This window comes from Colletotrichum lupini, chromosome 7, assembly GCF_023278565.1.
Source record: "Colletotrichum lupini chromosome 7, complete sequence".
NCBI classification, from domain to species: domain Eukaryota; kingdom Fungi; phylum Ascomycota; class Sordariomycetes; order Glomerellales; family Glomerellaceae; genus Colletotrichum; species Colletotrichum lupini.
The window spans coordinates 4,388,898-4,406,007 of NC_064680.1; the positions used below are offsets into that span (position 1 = coordinate 4,388,898).

The 17,110-nt window shown below is 41.0% G+C and overlaps 4 protein-coding genes across 4 annotated transcripts; 2 read left to right on the plus strand and 2 right to left on the minus strand.

Annotated features, from left to right (window-relative positions):
• Nucleotides 1-43: 43 nt before the first annotated feature.
• On the minus strand, nt 44-1,000 carry CLUP02_14331 (uncharacterized protein; the record flags this gene model as incomplete). The annotated part of the gene is made up of 3 exons (XM_049293261.1): nt 44-314; nt 399-709; nt 776-1,000. 3 exons carry the CDS (start codon nt 998-1,000, stop codon nt 44-46), a joined length of 807 nt encoding a protein of 268 aa, XP_049150407.1.
• A 475-nt stretch (nt 1,001-1,475) lies between these two features.
• CLUP02_14332 (SMP-30/Gluconolaconase/LRE-like region) lies at nt 1,476-2,550 on the plus strand (the record flags this gene model as incomplete). The annotated part of the gene is made up of 2 exons (XM_049293262.1): nt 1,476-2,176; nt 2,244-2,550. 2 exons carry the CDS (start codon nt 1,476-1,478, stop codon nt 2,548-2,550), a joined length of 1,008 nt encoding a protein of 335 aa, XP_049150408.1.
• Nucleotides 2,551-3,714: 1,164 nt separating this feature from the next.
• CLUP02_14333 (OPT family small oligopeptide transporter) lies at nt 3,715-6,527 on the plus strand (the record flags this gene model as incomplete). The annotated part of the gene is made up of 4 exons (XM_049293263.1): nt 3,715-4,225; nt 4,286-5,225; nt 5,279-5,955; nt 6,019-6,527. The coding sequence occupies 4 exons, from the start codon at nt 3,715-3,717 to the stop codon at nt 6,525-6,527; spliced, it is 2,637 nt and encodes an 878-aa protein (XP_049150409.1).
• Nucleotides 6,528-7,010: 483 nt separating this feature from the next.
• CLUP02_14334 (peroxisomal (S)-2-hydroxy-acid oxidase) lies at nt 7,011-8,251 on the minus strand (the record flags this gene model as incomplete). Its single annotated transcript, XM_049293264.1, has 2 exons — nt 7,011-7,046; nt 7,112-8,251. 2 exons carry the CDS (start codon nt 8,249-8,251, stop codon nt 7,011-7,013), a joined length of 1,176 nt encoding a protein of 391 aa, XP_049150410.1.
• Between the last annotated feature and the right edge of the window lie 8,859 nt (nt 8,252-17,110).

The following is a 17,110-nucleotide window of genomic DNA, read 5'->3' on the forward strand; positions in this document are numbered from 1 at the left end:
GGGAAGCTTCCGACGCCTAATAATACCCAGAACCTACTTCCATTCATACCTGTCCCGCTGATCCACAAATCTCCATCCACTCCTTCGTCTGCCGGATGACATTGCTCGTACCCTCCTCGATAAGCGTAGTATGCGGCAACCGCGTGACCTGCGACCGGAGATGTGTATAATAATCGTCCAAAACAAGCCTGTTGACGTTTATCTTTGTCGCGCCCGCAGCAATGCACTGCTTCATCAGATCAGGCGGAAATCCGTTGGTACCGTGCAGAGCCACTCTTACTCTGCCGGCAATCTGGGCGCGTATCTTTTCGAATCTGCAAACCTCGTTATCAGTATCCTTGTTCGGGGGAGGGCTTATCCAGAAGTCATATCCTGCACCCCGACCGGACATTACGTACCGTTCAAAGTCCAATTGCGGGCCCAACTTTCCGTACTCGCCGTGTACGTTGCCAAACGCCGGTGCGAGGGAATCCACACCCGTAGCGATGAACTCGTCAACTTCCTCGGCGGTGGTCTTGCTAGCTTCCAACCCGGCCGTGTCCATGACGCCGTCTTCGGCACCTTCTATCCTCCCGGGCTCGGCCTCGGTTGCAATCTTGCGTTCGTGGCAGTATTTAACCCATTTCGCCGTCTTTTCTAGGTTCTCCGCCTTTTCGTAATGGGACATGTCGACCATGATGCTGTCGAACGGCAAGTTGTCGGCTGCATACTGGATAATCTTCTAGTCTTGCGCGTGGTCGAGGTGAATTGAAATTGGAACGGATACTCGGGACACGGCTTCTTTGGCGGTGCGGACCAGCAGACCGTCGGCGTAGGTGACTGCCCAAGGGAAGAATTGGATGATGAGAGGCGAGCGGGCTTCCTCGGCTGCGGTGACGAGGCCGTGGATCTGCTCGAGGTTATATGCGATGGCGGCAATCACGCCGTATCGGCCCTTTTCGGCTTTGGTCAGGATCTGGATTGTCCTGTTCTCGTCTTTCCAGTTTGCCGGCACGGTCATAGTTGCAATAGATGCGTTCTTCGAACTCCGCTTAATGTGTCTGTCTTGTGGAACGATTCCAAAGTTCCAATCCAGACCGGGCCAGACGTTGAAAGGTCGCTGCGTATTTCAATCATATCTATGGGCTAATGAACACGGTGATGATGTGTAATTGTGTTTGGTGTTGTTTGTCATAGGCGCGCTGCTGGCTTGCTGTGGGGTCACCGTCGTCTCGAGGGAAATTTTGGACCCCCGGCCCCCGGCACGATCTGATCTGGAGGCGGAATGGGCGATCTTAGTTTCGCGGGGTGAACTCAGTTGGTAGACTTGTGGGTTCCGAAGCTTCTCAGCTTGAACTTTTCAGTAATCAGACCATTCAATAAGCAGGCTCGTATACGAGTCTTGGTCCAGAGGCAAACCTCAGCCTGGTGAAGTAAGCCCGTTCATTCATTTTCCAGCATAGAGCACCACTTGCCATCACAACGCACGGCTCACAATGTCATCCAACACAGAAAATCTCGATTCATGGCAAGTTCATGACGAATCATTTCGAGAAATTATTGGTTCAAGCCCATCGCTGGATCTCTTGTTGCAAATCGACTCTTATCCCTTCGCTCACGAAGCCGGCGTCTTCATACCCTCAAACGATGAACTGTTCATCACCAGCAACCAGTTCACCGATACAGATGGCTCTAGAAAAGTCCAGATTTCCAAAATATCGTTGCTCACCGGTGGGAAAATTGTAAAACATGGAGAGATCTCATGTCCGGAAATCGCGATGGCCAATGGCGGCGTCAACTACGGTGATGACATTCTCTTCTGTGCCCAAGGCTCGATGACACAACCCAGCGGTCTGTTCAAGATGTCAAGGATACCTCCGTATGCGACCGAGCCAGTCACCACTTCTTCCCATTCTCGGCCCTTCAACTCTGTGAACGATGTTGTCGTCAGCAAAGATGGAAGCATATGGTTCACTGATCCGCCATATGGCCATGAGCAAGGTTATCGCCCTCCTGCGACACTGCCTAGCCAGGTCTACCGCTTTGATCCGGCGACGTCTTCTATCCGGGCTATGGCGGATGGTTTCGGCAGGCCAAATGGAATTTGTTTCTCGCCTGACGAAAGAACTGTCTACGTAACAGACACGGATCTTGTCCACGGTGATGGTACGATAGACGGCAATCGGGCTTCGACAATGTGAGTTATTCGATTCAGATTTGTTTCAAAAGTGGTGCCACTCTCAGCTCGTGTACTAACAACACAGATACGCTTTTGACGTAGAACATCGCCACGGACAACCCGTGTTGCTGAACAAGAGACTATTCGCATTCGCCGACGTCGGTATACCAGACGGAATCAAGTGCGATACGAACGGAAATGTCTACAGCGGATGCGGGGATGGCGTGAACGTTTGGTCCCCAGGCGGTGACCTACTCGGTCGTATTCTCGTCGACGGTGGCGCCGCCAACTTTTGCTTCGGACGCGGGGGCGAGCTCTTCATACTCAACGAGCATCGTCTCTGGAGAGCACAGTTGAGCAAGTCGGTCAAGGGTGCGCTTCTTGAGATCTGAGATCTGGCACGGGATCTGGCACGGTGCTTTGGTGTGAGCTGCTGTGGCTGCATCGCGGTCAGTCACCTCAAAATGGGAGACGCATCGGGAACGACGCCTGTGGCGTGCATCGTGGCACACTTCTGCTATGTGGAAGTCCACCAAACGCGGGTTAGCTGCTCCATGCATGAGTGTTGATATTGAATGCTAGTGCCAAGCCAAATCTGCGAAACAAACACTTTTGCCATTCTGTCACGCACTCGGTCTGATTGTGCTTTACCCATCGGATCTCATCAGGTGACATGCCGTTCCTGTGCTACCCTGGAAAGATGTGATGAACTACCCCATGAGGTCAGTCAGAATTTCTAAATTGGATAGAATTTCGCACATTTGACTTTGATCGATGCCGATTGGTGAGATGCACCAGCACTATCCCGTTGACGAACGACGTCTCTTCCCATTTCATCAGCAAAGGGACTCGCATCTTTCATCAAAACGCAAGATATCGGAACTTGTCCGCAAGCTCTCAAACCCCAAGGGTCGCTGTCAATCCCGCAACTATCCGCCGCTCCAACCCCTCTCTATCTTGGCTCTTTTTTATCGTCTGGCGTCGCATCCTACCGCGGCGAATGACCAACTGCCGTTGGTTCAGACACCGGTCGATAGCGCAAGTACAGGGGCGCTGATCCTCGCGAACGCATGCACCCCGCAGGCCACGTCTGGCAGGTCGGGTTGTTTTGGAGAGAGGGGAGCTCCGAGCCGGGAGAGCATGCGGGGGTGATACCGGATAAGTCTGGCAGTGGGACGATTGACTCTCTTCTGTTAGACGGCGTGGTAGCGCAACGTTGATCTGGGAGAATGCAACGTTGTTGGATGGACGATGCAGTGCAGCCCGGTTGGGGCGAGGAGATAGGTGCGCGCATCTCGTTCCGTTTGGAGATATGTTTCCCCCATGTTGGACGAACCTATCTTCTCGCCCGATAGCTGGGCCGAGACCCGACTCCCCCGCCTTCCGCCCGCCACACAACTCTAAGTTGGACGATAATTGCAGAGGTATATAGCCTCGGTAACTTCCCCGGAGAAAATCATGAGATGGTGACTTGTTTCCAAGCGTCTTCTTCGTCTTTCGACAAGTAAGTCTTCCAACGGACCCGGCAGCACACGGCGTCGATTCCTCGGGTAACAATGTCCGGAAAGGTGGAGACCGTCGGAGAGGAGCCGACCCCGGCCCGGGAGGAGGATATCGAGAAGATCCCCGCACGGGTGGACAACCCAGAGCAAAAGATCTCGGACCAGATATCCCACGAGAAGCTTGAGGAGCTGGCACCCAATGGAGAAGGAGAGTACATCTTGGAGAAGATCAATGAGATGACGGAGGAAGATGCCCTCGAAATCATTGAAGAATCAGTCGAGTTCTTCAAGGACGACTGGAACTTCCCCTCCGATATGAGAGAAAGAATGAAGAAGCTGCTCGAGGGACCAAAACAGTACGGGGAACACTACGATCGGGACTTGAGAATTGACGCCGTCATGATCCGCTTCTCCTCACCCTACCCTGGGGTTCGCGCCGTGGCCGAGATTTTGGACGACCAGAGTGTGCCCATTGAGACGTTTCGCGCGTACTTCCTGGGTATAGGCTGGGCAATCATCGGAACTTTTATCTCGACATTCTTCAACTCAAGGTTCCCCGCCATCAGTGAGTATCAAATCTCATATGTCTTCCTCGAAATCTTTTACTAAAGCCGAGTTTGTGTAGGCTTAAGTGGTCAGGTTATCCAGATCCTGCTCTTCCCATGCGCCAAGGTCCTCGAATTTGTTTTACCTGACTGGGGCATCACCGTCCGCGGTACGCGGCACTCTCTGAATCCAGGACCGTGGAATTTCAAGGAGCAAATGTTTGCTACCATCACGTACAACATTGCCATCTACACCACCAATAGTTACGGCATGATCCTGGTGCAGAAGTCGCCAGTCTACTACGGTCTCGACTTCGTCAACTTTGGGTACCAGCTGATGCTCACCCTCTTTGTGCAACTCATGGGTATGGGATTCGCCGGATACCTACGACGGTTCAGTGTGTACCCCGTTAAGGCTCTCTGGCCGACGATCCTGCCGACAATCGCCATGAACAGAGCGCTCACCAGGCCGGAGCCGAGAGAGAACATCAACGGGTGGACAATCTCGCGGTACAAGTTCTTCTACGTCGTGACCATCTGCATGTTCTTCTACTACTGGTTCCCAGGCTACATCTTCACGGCTTTGGCGACGTTCAACTGGATGACCTGGATCTCGCCCCAGAACGTGACCCTAGCAATCATCACAGGATCCTCGCTGGGCCTTGGCTTATTCAACCCTATCACCACGTTTGACTGGAACGTGGCGACCTCCTCGTATGCTGCTTTGGCACAGCCATTCTTCGCGACGTGTACAATGTACATCGGTGCCATCCTGGGCGGGGTCATCATCATTGGTATCTACTACACCAACATGTACAACACGGCATACCTCCCAATCAACTCCTCATCTGCGTTCGCCAATGACGGCACGCCGTATGTGGTCCAGAATGTGGTCTTCAACAACCAACTCAACGAGACTGCTTATCAAGAATACTCTCCTCCGTTCTACTCAGCTGGCTATCTCCTCACCGTCGGAGCCAACTACTGCTTCTATCCAATTTACTTTTTGTACATCATGGGGTTCGTACTACAACATGCTCGCCGCTATACTCAAGAACTAACATGGATTACAGAAACCAATGGAAGACAATCTCCCAAGCATACATCGACTTCTACAAAGGCCTCCGCCACGGAAAGGGCAACTACGAAGGCGCAATGGACATCCACAGCCGACTCCTCGCAAAGTACCCCGAGGTCCCAGACTGGTGGTTCCTCATCATCCTCGTCGCCGCCATCGTCGTCTCCGTCATCTTCCTCAACATCTACCCGCTCGGCACCCCCGTCTGGATCGTCTTCCTCATGATCGCCATCAATCTCGTCTTCGCCGTGCCCCTCTCCTTCCTCTCCGCCACGACGGGCACCAACCTCGGCCTCGGCGCTCTCATCCAGGTCATCACGGGCTACCTCCTCCCCGGCAACACCAACGCCTTCCTCTTCTCCCAGACTCTGGGGTCTTGGGCGCTCGCGGGCTATGGCGACAATTACGTCCAAGATCAGAAGATGGCGCATTATGCCAAGATTGCACCTCGCGCGGTGTTCCGGAGCCAGATTGGGACGATCATCATTACTTGCTTCGTAGCTGTAGCTACGCAGAACTTCATCTTGGAGAATGTCAAGGGGCTGTGTACCCCGACGCAGCCTAGTCGATTCACATGCGCCAACGATGGTGCTCCTCTCTACACGAACAGCTTGATGTGGGGTCTTCTTGGCTCAGAGCGCATGTTTGTGTCTTTCTATCCGATCCTCAAATGTGAGTTCAAGTTTGCAGGAGCACAGTGATGATATTGGATTACATGTACTGACCGCTGAATAGGGTGCTTCCTCTTTGGAACGCTCATTGCCATTGTTTTCCTGGTCGGTCAAGGCTACGGTCCCAAGTATCTCCCAGGCGTCAGAGAAAAGCTACGACTCAAGCTGAGCCCAAAGACGTTTGCTCGTCTGGACAAGACTCTCTTCCCCTTTGTGGCCTCCTTGCTGTGGCTGAACCCGGTCCTTGTCATTCAAGGCATCCAACATTGGGCACCGTCAAACTTATCGTACAAAACACCTGGCTTCATTCTCGGATACATCTTCATGTACTGGCTTCCTAGGCATCGTCTGGCCTGGTGGGAGAAGTACAACTACGTCCTGTCAGCTGCCTTGACTGCCGGAGTTGCCGTTTCAGCGCTGGTCATGTTCTTCGCCGTTGGATATAACCCAATCGCCTTCAAATGGTGGGGGAATACGGTGAGCGGTGCAGGAGTTGATGGATCTCAGATTGGAATTCTCCCCATTCCCGAGAGAGGGTACTTTGGGCCCGAGAAGGGTAGCTTCCCGACATAGGTACAACCTGTTGACTCTAGATTCGAGCAGGAATGGGGGCGAAACGGTCACTATCCCTCAACATGATCAAAGAGAACTGAGCGGGATATCCGAGCAGCAAGAGGTGGGGCCGAACCCCGGCGCGGGGCCGTTGTCACGGGGCTCAATTCAGTTCGGCCGCCAATGTTTGACATTGATGGGCCCCTTAATTTTGCCAATGTGCCAAATATCATGCCGCAACCATTCACTCATCTTGACTCAATTGCAACTTGAATGGGACTGGTCGTCAGAAACTTTGACGAGACATAATCATGACGCTTTTCGTGCTATGTAACTGTGTTAGAGTATGGACATGAAAGTTGACCCCTAAAACAGGTCGAAATATCAATGAAGTGTTTGGTCCCAATCCCAATGAGAACGCCGTTTCTATCCGCAGCAACGCTGCATGCAATACATGTTCCAGCCTGACATCCCCAACTTTATAATACGCTACGCGCACAGTCTTTACTGCTGGTCGAAGAGGTAGACATTCTGCTCGAGCTGGCGGAGGTTGAGCTGCAACTAGTTAGTCCTAAGTCTTCCCGATTTGACTTCACTCGACTTACGAAGCTGGTGCTGATGTTGTGAACATCAGTCGCACCCATCTGGGCTCCATCACGGACAATCTCAGTCTTCATGATGTTGATGGCCTTGGTGACACCCGGGAGACCGTAGCAGTTGGCGTACATGAAGGGACGTCCCATACCGACCGCCTTGACGCCGAGGGCAAGAAGCTTCAAAACGTCGTTACCGTAGCGGACACCGCTGTCGGCAATGACATCGACCTTCTGGAAGACTTCGGGGGCGTTGCGGTAGATCTCGTAGGCGATCTCGAGAGGGCCGGGGGTGTGATCAAGCTGACGGCCGCCGTGGTTAGAGATGTAGATAGCCTTGGCGCCCTTCTCAATAGCAAGGAGGGCCTCCTCGGCGGTGGTGATGCCCTTCAGGATAATGGGCAGGGAGGTCTGGTTCTTCATCTGGTCGTAGATGTCCCAGGTCAGAGCAGAGGAAACGGAGTTGGCGTTGGTGGTGTCGTAGCGGGCAGCACGGTGACGAACGGAGTCACCGGGAGCGTCGATAGTCCAGACGATGGCTTTGGCACCGGTGCGTTCGGCACGGCGGATGTTCTCCCACGTAACGGAGAGGTTGGCGTTGGTGTAAATCTGCTGGAAGATGACCTGGGGTCCGTTGAGGGTACCGTTCACCTTGCCGGTGGCGATCTCCTCGATGGACTTGGAGGCGTACATGGACGGGATGTACAGGATATTCTCGTTCCCGGCGGCGCGGACGAGGTTCAGCTCGGCGTCCGGGTCTCCGTAGACGGCGCGGGCGGCGGGCGCAATGAAGAGTGGGGCGCTGAAGTTGTAGCCGAGGATGGTGGTGGCCATGGTCTCGTTGAGCTTGATGACGTCGCTCAGGTGCTTGGAGCGGAGCTGCACCTTTTGCCAGACGTCGAGGTTGTGGCGGTAGCTGTACTCGCCGGCGGTACCGGTGCGGTAGAAGGAGTACTTTTGGTTGTCGAGGTGCTGGCGGGCCGCCCAATCGAAGTCGGGAATGGCGCGAATATCCTTAAGAAGGGGGAGGGATCCCTTGGTATAGTTTGTGCTGTCGAGGTAGGTCTCGAAGCCGGTGTCGACCTCGTTGACCCAGGGCTCGCCGGCCATGGCTACAGCCAGGAGCTGCGTGGCGATTAGGAAGGACTTCATCTTCTGCGGTGTGTAATGAACGTGAAGAAAGAGTGAATGGATGGAAGTGACGATTCTTGCCAAGCAGCGTAAAGATTCTCCTCAAGAAAGCATGGCGATCCCAAAGAACTTATACGTCTGCCCTTCCGCTCGATTTCCGCCAGCAAACACCCCCCCCCCCCCCCCCCTTGATCACGATGATCTCCATCCTACTTGCACCGCTGACCTTGTCGGGGCATTCTATACCCGGCGGCCTCAGGGTTGGGCCGCATGGGCTTCACAAACCAAACGCCACTGGTTCATCTCATGTCTTGAGAAAATAAACATGCTGGGTTTTGATCCGAGTCAACCGCCAAGTTGGAAACTAGGGCCTACCTTGATGCACGAGTCGAGACGAGACGAGAAATGCTCTCCTACTGGTTGGACACGATCTAATCTAATCAATTCGACGGATCCCAACTTTCTGGATTCCTTGGCTGAGGCACCCCTTCTCCGTGGGGGGCCATCGTCAGTCATCCTGACTAATTGTGGGTGTTCTGGGTCCCAAGGACAACCGAGCCTCACGAGAAGGTCTCGAGTTGCCTAAACGGGATGGTTTTGGCGATACTTTTGACCCTCTCATGGATACCCTATCCACCATCGTCGGATCACCGGCGCATCAACCTCTACTTGAAGAGGAGTCAGCTCATAGCGACAGAGTCCTCCGCGAGGCGGTCTGCTAAGGGCCATCCAATCTAGGAGACGGGAGGGGCACCGTGCTAAGGGGGTCTCTATCATAGGAAACCAGAATTCCTCACAGATAGCCAAGATTGCGCACGCCGAGACCTGTCAAGAGACCTGCCCGAGAAAGCAGGTTGATCGCAGCCGGATCCGGTCCTCCGAGGTCTTGGCTCGGACCAAGACTCCATGTCCAGCGGGTGCGAATATCGACGACATTGTTCGCTTGCATGCGCCTGTCGGTTATGTTTCTTCTTTGGCACTGGCTTAATTCATGCGCGTTTTCTGACCCAATGTAACGGAAACTCCGCCAGTGTGGATATGCTTCTGGTATGTTTTGTCGGACTTCTTGCGCATAGTTTGGATGAACAGGAAAACGAGAGAGCCCTCCTAAAGAGATGAAATTAGGTTCTCGGCTCTAGGAGAAGAAGTGGGCCGCTGTCGAAATAGAGTGAAGGATCTCTTGTCGATTCGGAGCTTGGCGCGGATGCAGATTGCTTCCCTGCTAAATCTCTGGGTCGGGCTTAATGGTTTGAGTTATTATTCTCCGGGGGGTTTAACGGGTCTTTAGGAGAAAATCCGCCCTCGTCATTGGGGCTCCGGATTCCTCCAGCTCCGCGTGAAGTTCATAAACTTTTGCCTCAGGAAATTTGTGGGCTTCCCCGGTGATTCCATAGCCCAAGTATGGAGTCTCCCGCGCGGTTGTTCTTCACACCAAACCCCAGCAAAGAAATCAAAGTTTCTTATGATGGAGGTGATGTGCGATTTTTGTGTAGTGTTGGAAATGCAAATCTTCCTCAATGACAATCACAAAAAGAAAGAGAGAGAAAATTTGACAGAGCGTCGAGAACTGACAGCTTCGTTTTCGATATCGAAGAATGTCAAGAAGGGCATCATCACGTGATAGCCGCTGCCTCTGACGTAGAGCTAGACGAACAACCACCTCGAGTAAGATAGCCAAGCACAAAATGGAACACTGATGGGAATGGTTTCTGATACGCTCATTGCGGCTCTACAATGTTCAAATCCATGAAAGATCCACGTGCTTTCTATGGGCGTTGAATATGGATTTGATGACTAATTAAGATGAGGCTCTCTTAGTCTGAATGATACAGTCGCATTGAAATGGGTCTAGTAATAATGATAATATGCGCTCACCCGACCCGACTCCCGACGCGACTCACGCGAGGGACGACAAACCCCCACGCCCAGATCGATAAGAATCCGTGCTCATCCTCGTAGCCATTTCTAAGGTCTTATAGGGCTTGGGTCCGTGACGCTTGGAGAAGGTCTGAGACCATAACGTATTTCTTACCCCTCGAGGTTTCTAAAGCTTGGACATATCTTGGGCAGCACGGGGCTCGGAAAGGAAGTTGAGTATGGATAATTACTCAGCCTGGCTATTAAACATGTTGAGCCGCAACTATGTAAAAGGCATGCTGTTTAGGGCCATTTACGTAATACTGAATCTGGTCCCTTTTGTGGCATTTAAGCAAAGGGTAAACTGAAGATTCTCTAAGTATAATACAAAAGATTGCCAGGCTTAATTAAGATCCTATATAGCACTAATTGATTAAAGCTTATAATATCTTTTATTTTTAAAATGCTAAGTGGTTATAGTAGTACAATTTGCGATAACTTTCTTTATATACTTTCTTTTAATATTATAGTTATTTATTATTATATTTATTTAGCAGACTAGTATTATTATTAGTAAATTTTCCCCTTTTCTAAAGTATAATTATTAATAAGTATATAATATAGGGAAAAAGCTTATAAAGGCTAACTACCATTAGGGTTTAAAAGATAAATTATTAAAATTTACTTTTCCCTCGAAGTATATTACTAGCGCTTTATATATATTTAAGCTACTCTTTTATTACTTAGTTCCCCTCTTTATATTCCCTAAGCTATTCCTTAACTAATAAGGCTTAATTAGCGAGGCTTAATAAGGTACTCCCTCCCCTAGGTTTTATTTTAAAGCTTATTTATAGTTTATATATATTACGTTAATCCCTTATTTAAAAAGTCCTTAAATATATAGTATAAGGGCAAGTATAAGCAGCGCCCGTTAGTTTAAATATAAACCTTTTATTTTAAATAATAGCCCTATAATTTTATACTTAAGTCGCTCTTATTTATAAGCCGTTCTTACGACTACTAGTACCTAAGTAGTTATTACCCCACTTTTATTTATTAATATTAACCCCTTTTTAAACTATTATAATTCTAAATTCTTTTTTTTTTTCGTAGTTTTTTTTTTTATATATAGTTTTTTATTTTTATTAGTATTTACGCTACTCTCTTATTATATAAATATTATAACTAACGAATATTTTTCAAATTCTTATTTTTATATACTTCCCGTACCTAAGTAAGTTTCTTATAGAGTTATTTTATATTTATTATTAACTCGTTTTAATATAAATATAGCTTTTAATTACGAAATTATTATTATTAATAATAGAATAGTTATTAATATTATAGGTACGCTTAGTAATAGTAATAATAGCGGTCTATTTAAAAAATTTAATATCCTTTTTATTTACCTTAATTTCGTATATATATTATTATTTATATACTACTTATACTAATTATTATAAACTCTTATTAAAAAAAAAAAAAAGCGAACGTTAAGAAGATTAGGGTTAGTTAAGTACGCCCGCTCCCTTATTCTATTTACATTATATATAAAGCGCTCGATTTAAAAATTAAGTATTATAATTAGCTAAGTTAGTAATTTATAGCCCTTAATTTACTTTTTTATTTAATACTTTTTTAAGATTTAGTATATGTTATATTAAGTATACTATATAAAACTATTTTTATAAAAATATAATAAGCGCTTAGCGCGGTTACTATTTTATTATTATTTTTACGTATTATATTAATAATATTTTAGGTCCCTAAGTCCGTAGAATTTACGGTCTAAACCTTATAAAGTACTACTCTTATTTTAAATAATAACGTTTATGATTTAGAAGCTTATTATTCTATTATTATTTTATTATTATTATTATTTAGGTTATTAATATTATTTTATAGCTCTAATAGACCTACTAAATCGCTATTAATAATATATAAAAAGTACTTAAGCGCGCTAATAAAGAGGCCCGCTCGACCCTTATTATTAATAATAATAATAATAAGGTAGTTATAAGCTCTTCCCGCGCTATATTTTTATTTTATAATAATATTATAATTATATTACTTTATACTATTTATAACGAGGTATACCGCTTAAATAATATTCTAATTAATATATAGTCGCCCCGCTTATACTCCGTATTCGTAACTAATTATTTATAAATTCGTTAATAATAAAGAGATTATTTTTTTATAATAACTCTTAGGATAATAGCTAAGGTAGCCCTTTTATATATAAAAGTAGTTCTCTTATAAATAAGGGTAGTCCTCTCGCGCGTTATAAAAATTAAAAAAACGGTTTATAATTAGTACGTTTATATTACTTAGTTATAGCTATATAGCCCCCCTTTTTTTTTATTAATAATTAGTTCGCTACGTTATTAAGTTTATTAAGAGCTAGGGCGCGCTATTTAATTAAAACTCGTTTTTTATATATATTAATTAACGCTACGTTTTTAATATACTTAGCTAGCTCTTACGTATTTTTATTATTATTATATCCCTTTTATTAAATTAAGTATTATTACCTCTTTTTTAGCCCTTTATATTATATAATATTCTTTATTTTATAAAGTAGCTCCCCGTTTATATCCCTAATAAATAAGGGCTTTTAAAAAGCTTCTTTATAATATTAATACGGCTTAAATAAGGATATATAAAATATATTATATATTTTATATTACGTTAATATATTTAGTTAATAAGCGACCCCTACTGTTTTAATTATTAATTTAACTTTAAATAAGCCTAGATATTTATTAACTAACTTCTAACTAGGACGCTATTTATTAATATTCTTCTTTAATAATAATACTTAATTACTTACTTTATATAATATATTTATTTTAGTTTTATTAATTTATTATTTATATATCTCGCGTGCTTTTTATATAAAAAGTTATAAAGCTTTTTAATTAGTTTATAATTAAGCTATACGCTCCTTAGTTAAGATATTTTATATACTATCTCGAGCCCTTATTAAGATTAATATAAAGTACGTAAATAAGAACTTAAATAGGGCCTTAATAAGCGCTTTATAAATTACTAAGTACTAAGCGTTATTATATATAAACTTAGCTAAATAAAGACGCTATACCTAATTTAATTAGTTCTAAATATAAAAACAATAAAAATACTACTCTAAGTATTAATTTTACTATTTTATTTAATTATCTATTTATAAATAGAACGTAGTATTAAAATACCTCTTTATTACTAAGAAGTAATAAAAATAAGTTTAAAACTTATTTATAAATAACGACCCCTTATTAAAGACGATCCCTTTAAGTATTCTAAACTTAATAAAGATTTTTATAAATAAGAGGTTTATAAATCTTTAGGCTATAAAGGTCGTCCTTATAATAATATAAATATTATATTTTATAAATCGGTTTATTATAACGAGTACTATATTATAAGGGCGCTTCTTAATTAGCGTAGTTAATATAAATAAGCTTATAATAAAATCTAATAATATTTTTTATTACAGTTTAACCGGGGTAAATAGGGGGTATAATAAGCTATAGAGCTTATAATAACAAAGCTTTATTTATTAATATATTATATAAATATTAATATAACTTTTTATATCCTTACTTACTCTATTTTAGTAATAATAGCGTTTTAATAATACTATTATTCGCTTTATATTATAATATCTTATTATAAGTATATTATAATATATTTTAATAATCTCCCTCTTTAGCCCCTTATATAGCAATACGTAAGCGTAGTTATTATAATATAATAGCTTTTTTAAATTATATACTTAGTTTTATTATTATTTCTTTTTAACTAAGCAAGGCCGTTAGTTCTTTTTAATTTATTACTTATTTTTTATAAAAATATCCTCTTATTAAGTAGCCCGTAGTTAACTTATTATTAATAACCCCTCTTTATTAATTATTATTTTAAATACTCTTATTATATCGGAGTTCTATAGAACGAGTAGCTTGCGATTTATAATTTTAATAATAAGCTTAAATAGCTTTTTAAATATTATATTATAACTTTAATACCCTAGGCTCGTAGCCTTATTATATTTTTTAAAGTACTTTTTAAAGTTCCTTTAAGCTAAAGCTCTTAACCTCTTTTACTTATTTTTTTATATTATTATTAATTTTATTTCTAAAATACTTATTATCCTTTTTATTTAAAAGCCGCTCCTATAGCTCGTCCTCGTATACTTAATTATTATAACTTTAAAAAGCTCTTATATATTTTTAGTACTATAAAGGTTTTTTTTTATTTTTAATAATAGCTCCTCTACTCTACTATTATTATTACTTTTATTATAATTAAGTCTTCGTAATAGTCTATTTACTAGGTTTTTTATACTTAGTTTAAACCTAATCTTAATATTAAATATTACGAATTCGTTTAGTTAGCATAGCTATCTCCCGTTTAATCTCTTTTTTATATTTAAGAATTATAAGTTAAAATAATTTATAAATACTATAACCTAATCTTAGTTATAAGCGAGGTAATATTATTAGTTCTTTAGTACGTCTATAATAATTAATAGCTTTATATTTCTTATATTATAATAGCTCTCCGTATTTATTAATTTCCTTAACTTATAAGTAATTAAGTACTAATTACCCTTAAATAATTACGTAATTACTAAGCTAATAGCTCGAGTTAAAGCGTTTATTTATAACTATATAAATAGGGTAGGGTCGAAATATTATAATATTAGCGCGTTAGTAAATATTATTAATAGCCTTTTAAATAACTTTATAGTAAGTATTAATAGCTCTAACTATTCCGGTTTTACTTTTTTTAATAAGTTTATTAAAAGTACTATTATCTTAGCGTAGTTATTAATAAATCTATAGTAAAACCCCGTAAATTTAAAGAACGTTTATATATTTTTAACGCTCTTTAAAAATAGCTAATTTATTATAACTTCGGTACGCGCGGGTTCTATTTTTATACTTTTATTAAATATAATATATTTTAAAAAGCCTATATATAATATATAAAACTCGTATTTATTACTATTTAGATATAGGTTCTATTACTATAGTCTTTATAATACGCTACGTATATACTCTTTATATACTACGTAGTCGTTATTATATATTAAGATATTATTTAAATATATAATATAAATAGTGTTAACTAGGCCGCTTAAAACGTTATTAATATACGCTTAGAAAGTTACGGGTGCGTTAATTAGCTTAAAAAATATAACTAAGTACTTAAACTACCTATATTTAATATAAAAAGCCGTTTTTTACTTATTACCCTCGGCTATATGTATATAATAATACGCGTTTTTTAATTTTAGTTTTATAAAAATAGAAGTATTAAATAGTCTATTTAATATCTTTTTAATTAGTAATAGCGGCGTTCTATTTCTTTATATAATTTTATTAATTACTTTATAATTAAGGTAAAGTCGTAGCTCTCTTTTTTTTTTAAATATAAAAAGGATAGGTACTCTTACTAAGCTTATAAAGGGGCATATTTAGCTCCTAGCTTTTATTTTTATTAAATAGTTACGTAAAATCTTGAGCTTATAGTTCGATAATAAGTAAATAGGTCCCTAAGGAATAGGCGCCGCGTTATTTAGTTTAATATAATAATCGTATAGTACTCTATTTAATAATAAAATAGCCTTCTTTTTTAAAAATAAATTATTAAAATCTTAGTAACGTAGCTTTTAGTCTTTAGCTATGCTTATTAATATTACGTTACTATTTATAACTAAGTTAATTATAATATACGCGAGTATTATTAAAACTAAGTTATTTAGTAGCCCCTTTTTTAGGATATCTAAGTAAATATATTATTTATAGATTAGATATTATTATTTTTTTTTATTTTTAATTAATTAATAAGTTAATATCCTCTAGTTAAGGGAAACTAAGGATAAGTATAAGCGCCGTAATATTAATTATTACGAAGCGATATAGTTATATTTCTATTACGTAGTTATTATTAATAATTCGAAGCTATAAGTAATAGCTTCTTAGCGTTTTTATTTATTTACCCTCTACGTTTATTAACTATAGTAATAAGTAAATTCGTAAATTAGTATTAAAATTATTAAATAACCTAATACTAACTACGTTCCTTTTTTATTTTTAAATTAATAAGGGCGCTTAGCTTTTCCTATATATAGTTTAGGTATGATCCGTAGTTGTGAACTTTGCAAGAGGGAAAGTTAAAAAGTTAGAAAATCTAAAAAAATAGTCTAGCGAGACAGTGTGAGTATCTACTAATACCGTGTATTAATACTGTGTAACCGATATCGAGAATCGCCCGAGCAGCTAGCAAAGGCAGAATACCAAAACAAAAAACAAATAAATAGTTTAGGTATATATAAGTTAAAATATTTAAGTACTACTCTTATTAATTACTAACTACTCTCCTTACTAAAATAGTATTCGAGCTTATTATTAATCCGCGCTACTTAGCTAAAATAAGGTTTAACTAATAACTAGCGGCCTTATACCCCTTTTAGTTATATTTATAATATATAATACTTAGGTAGTTATTAGCGAGGTACTTAGTTTTATTATAATTATAATATTACTAATACTACTCTCGTAATTACGGGTAATCCCTTATAATATAGCTAGTTTTTTAATAATTATAATACGTAATATCCTTATTAAGCGAGTTACGGCGTATTTTTTATATATTTAATTTATTAATACCCTAATATCTTCTTATTAACTCGTTTAAATTTAAGTTAGAATATTACTTAGGGGACGTTTATAAGCTCCTTATTAATAATAAGGATTATTTAATACGTCTTATTAATAATATTAATTATAAATAAGTTTATAGAAGTTTTATTTATAATATTATTACGAGGCATAGTTCGGGCCGTAGCTTATTTATTAATATAAAGATCTTCTATTTCTTTATTAAAATATGTTTTAGTTTTATTTTAAGCTTATTAATATAACTAACGAACTCGTTAACTTTCTTTTTTTAACTTTACGAAATACTATTTAGTTATATACTTATTATTATTCCTTAGTTAATAAGATTAAATAGATT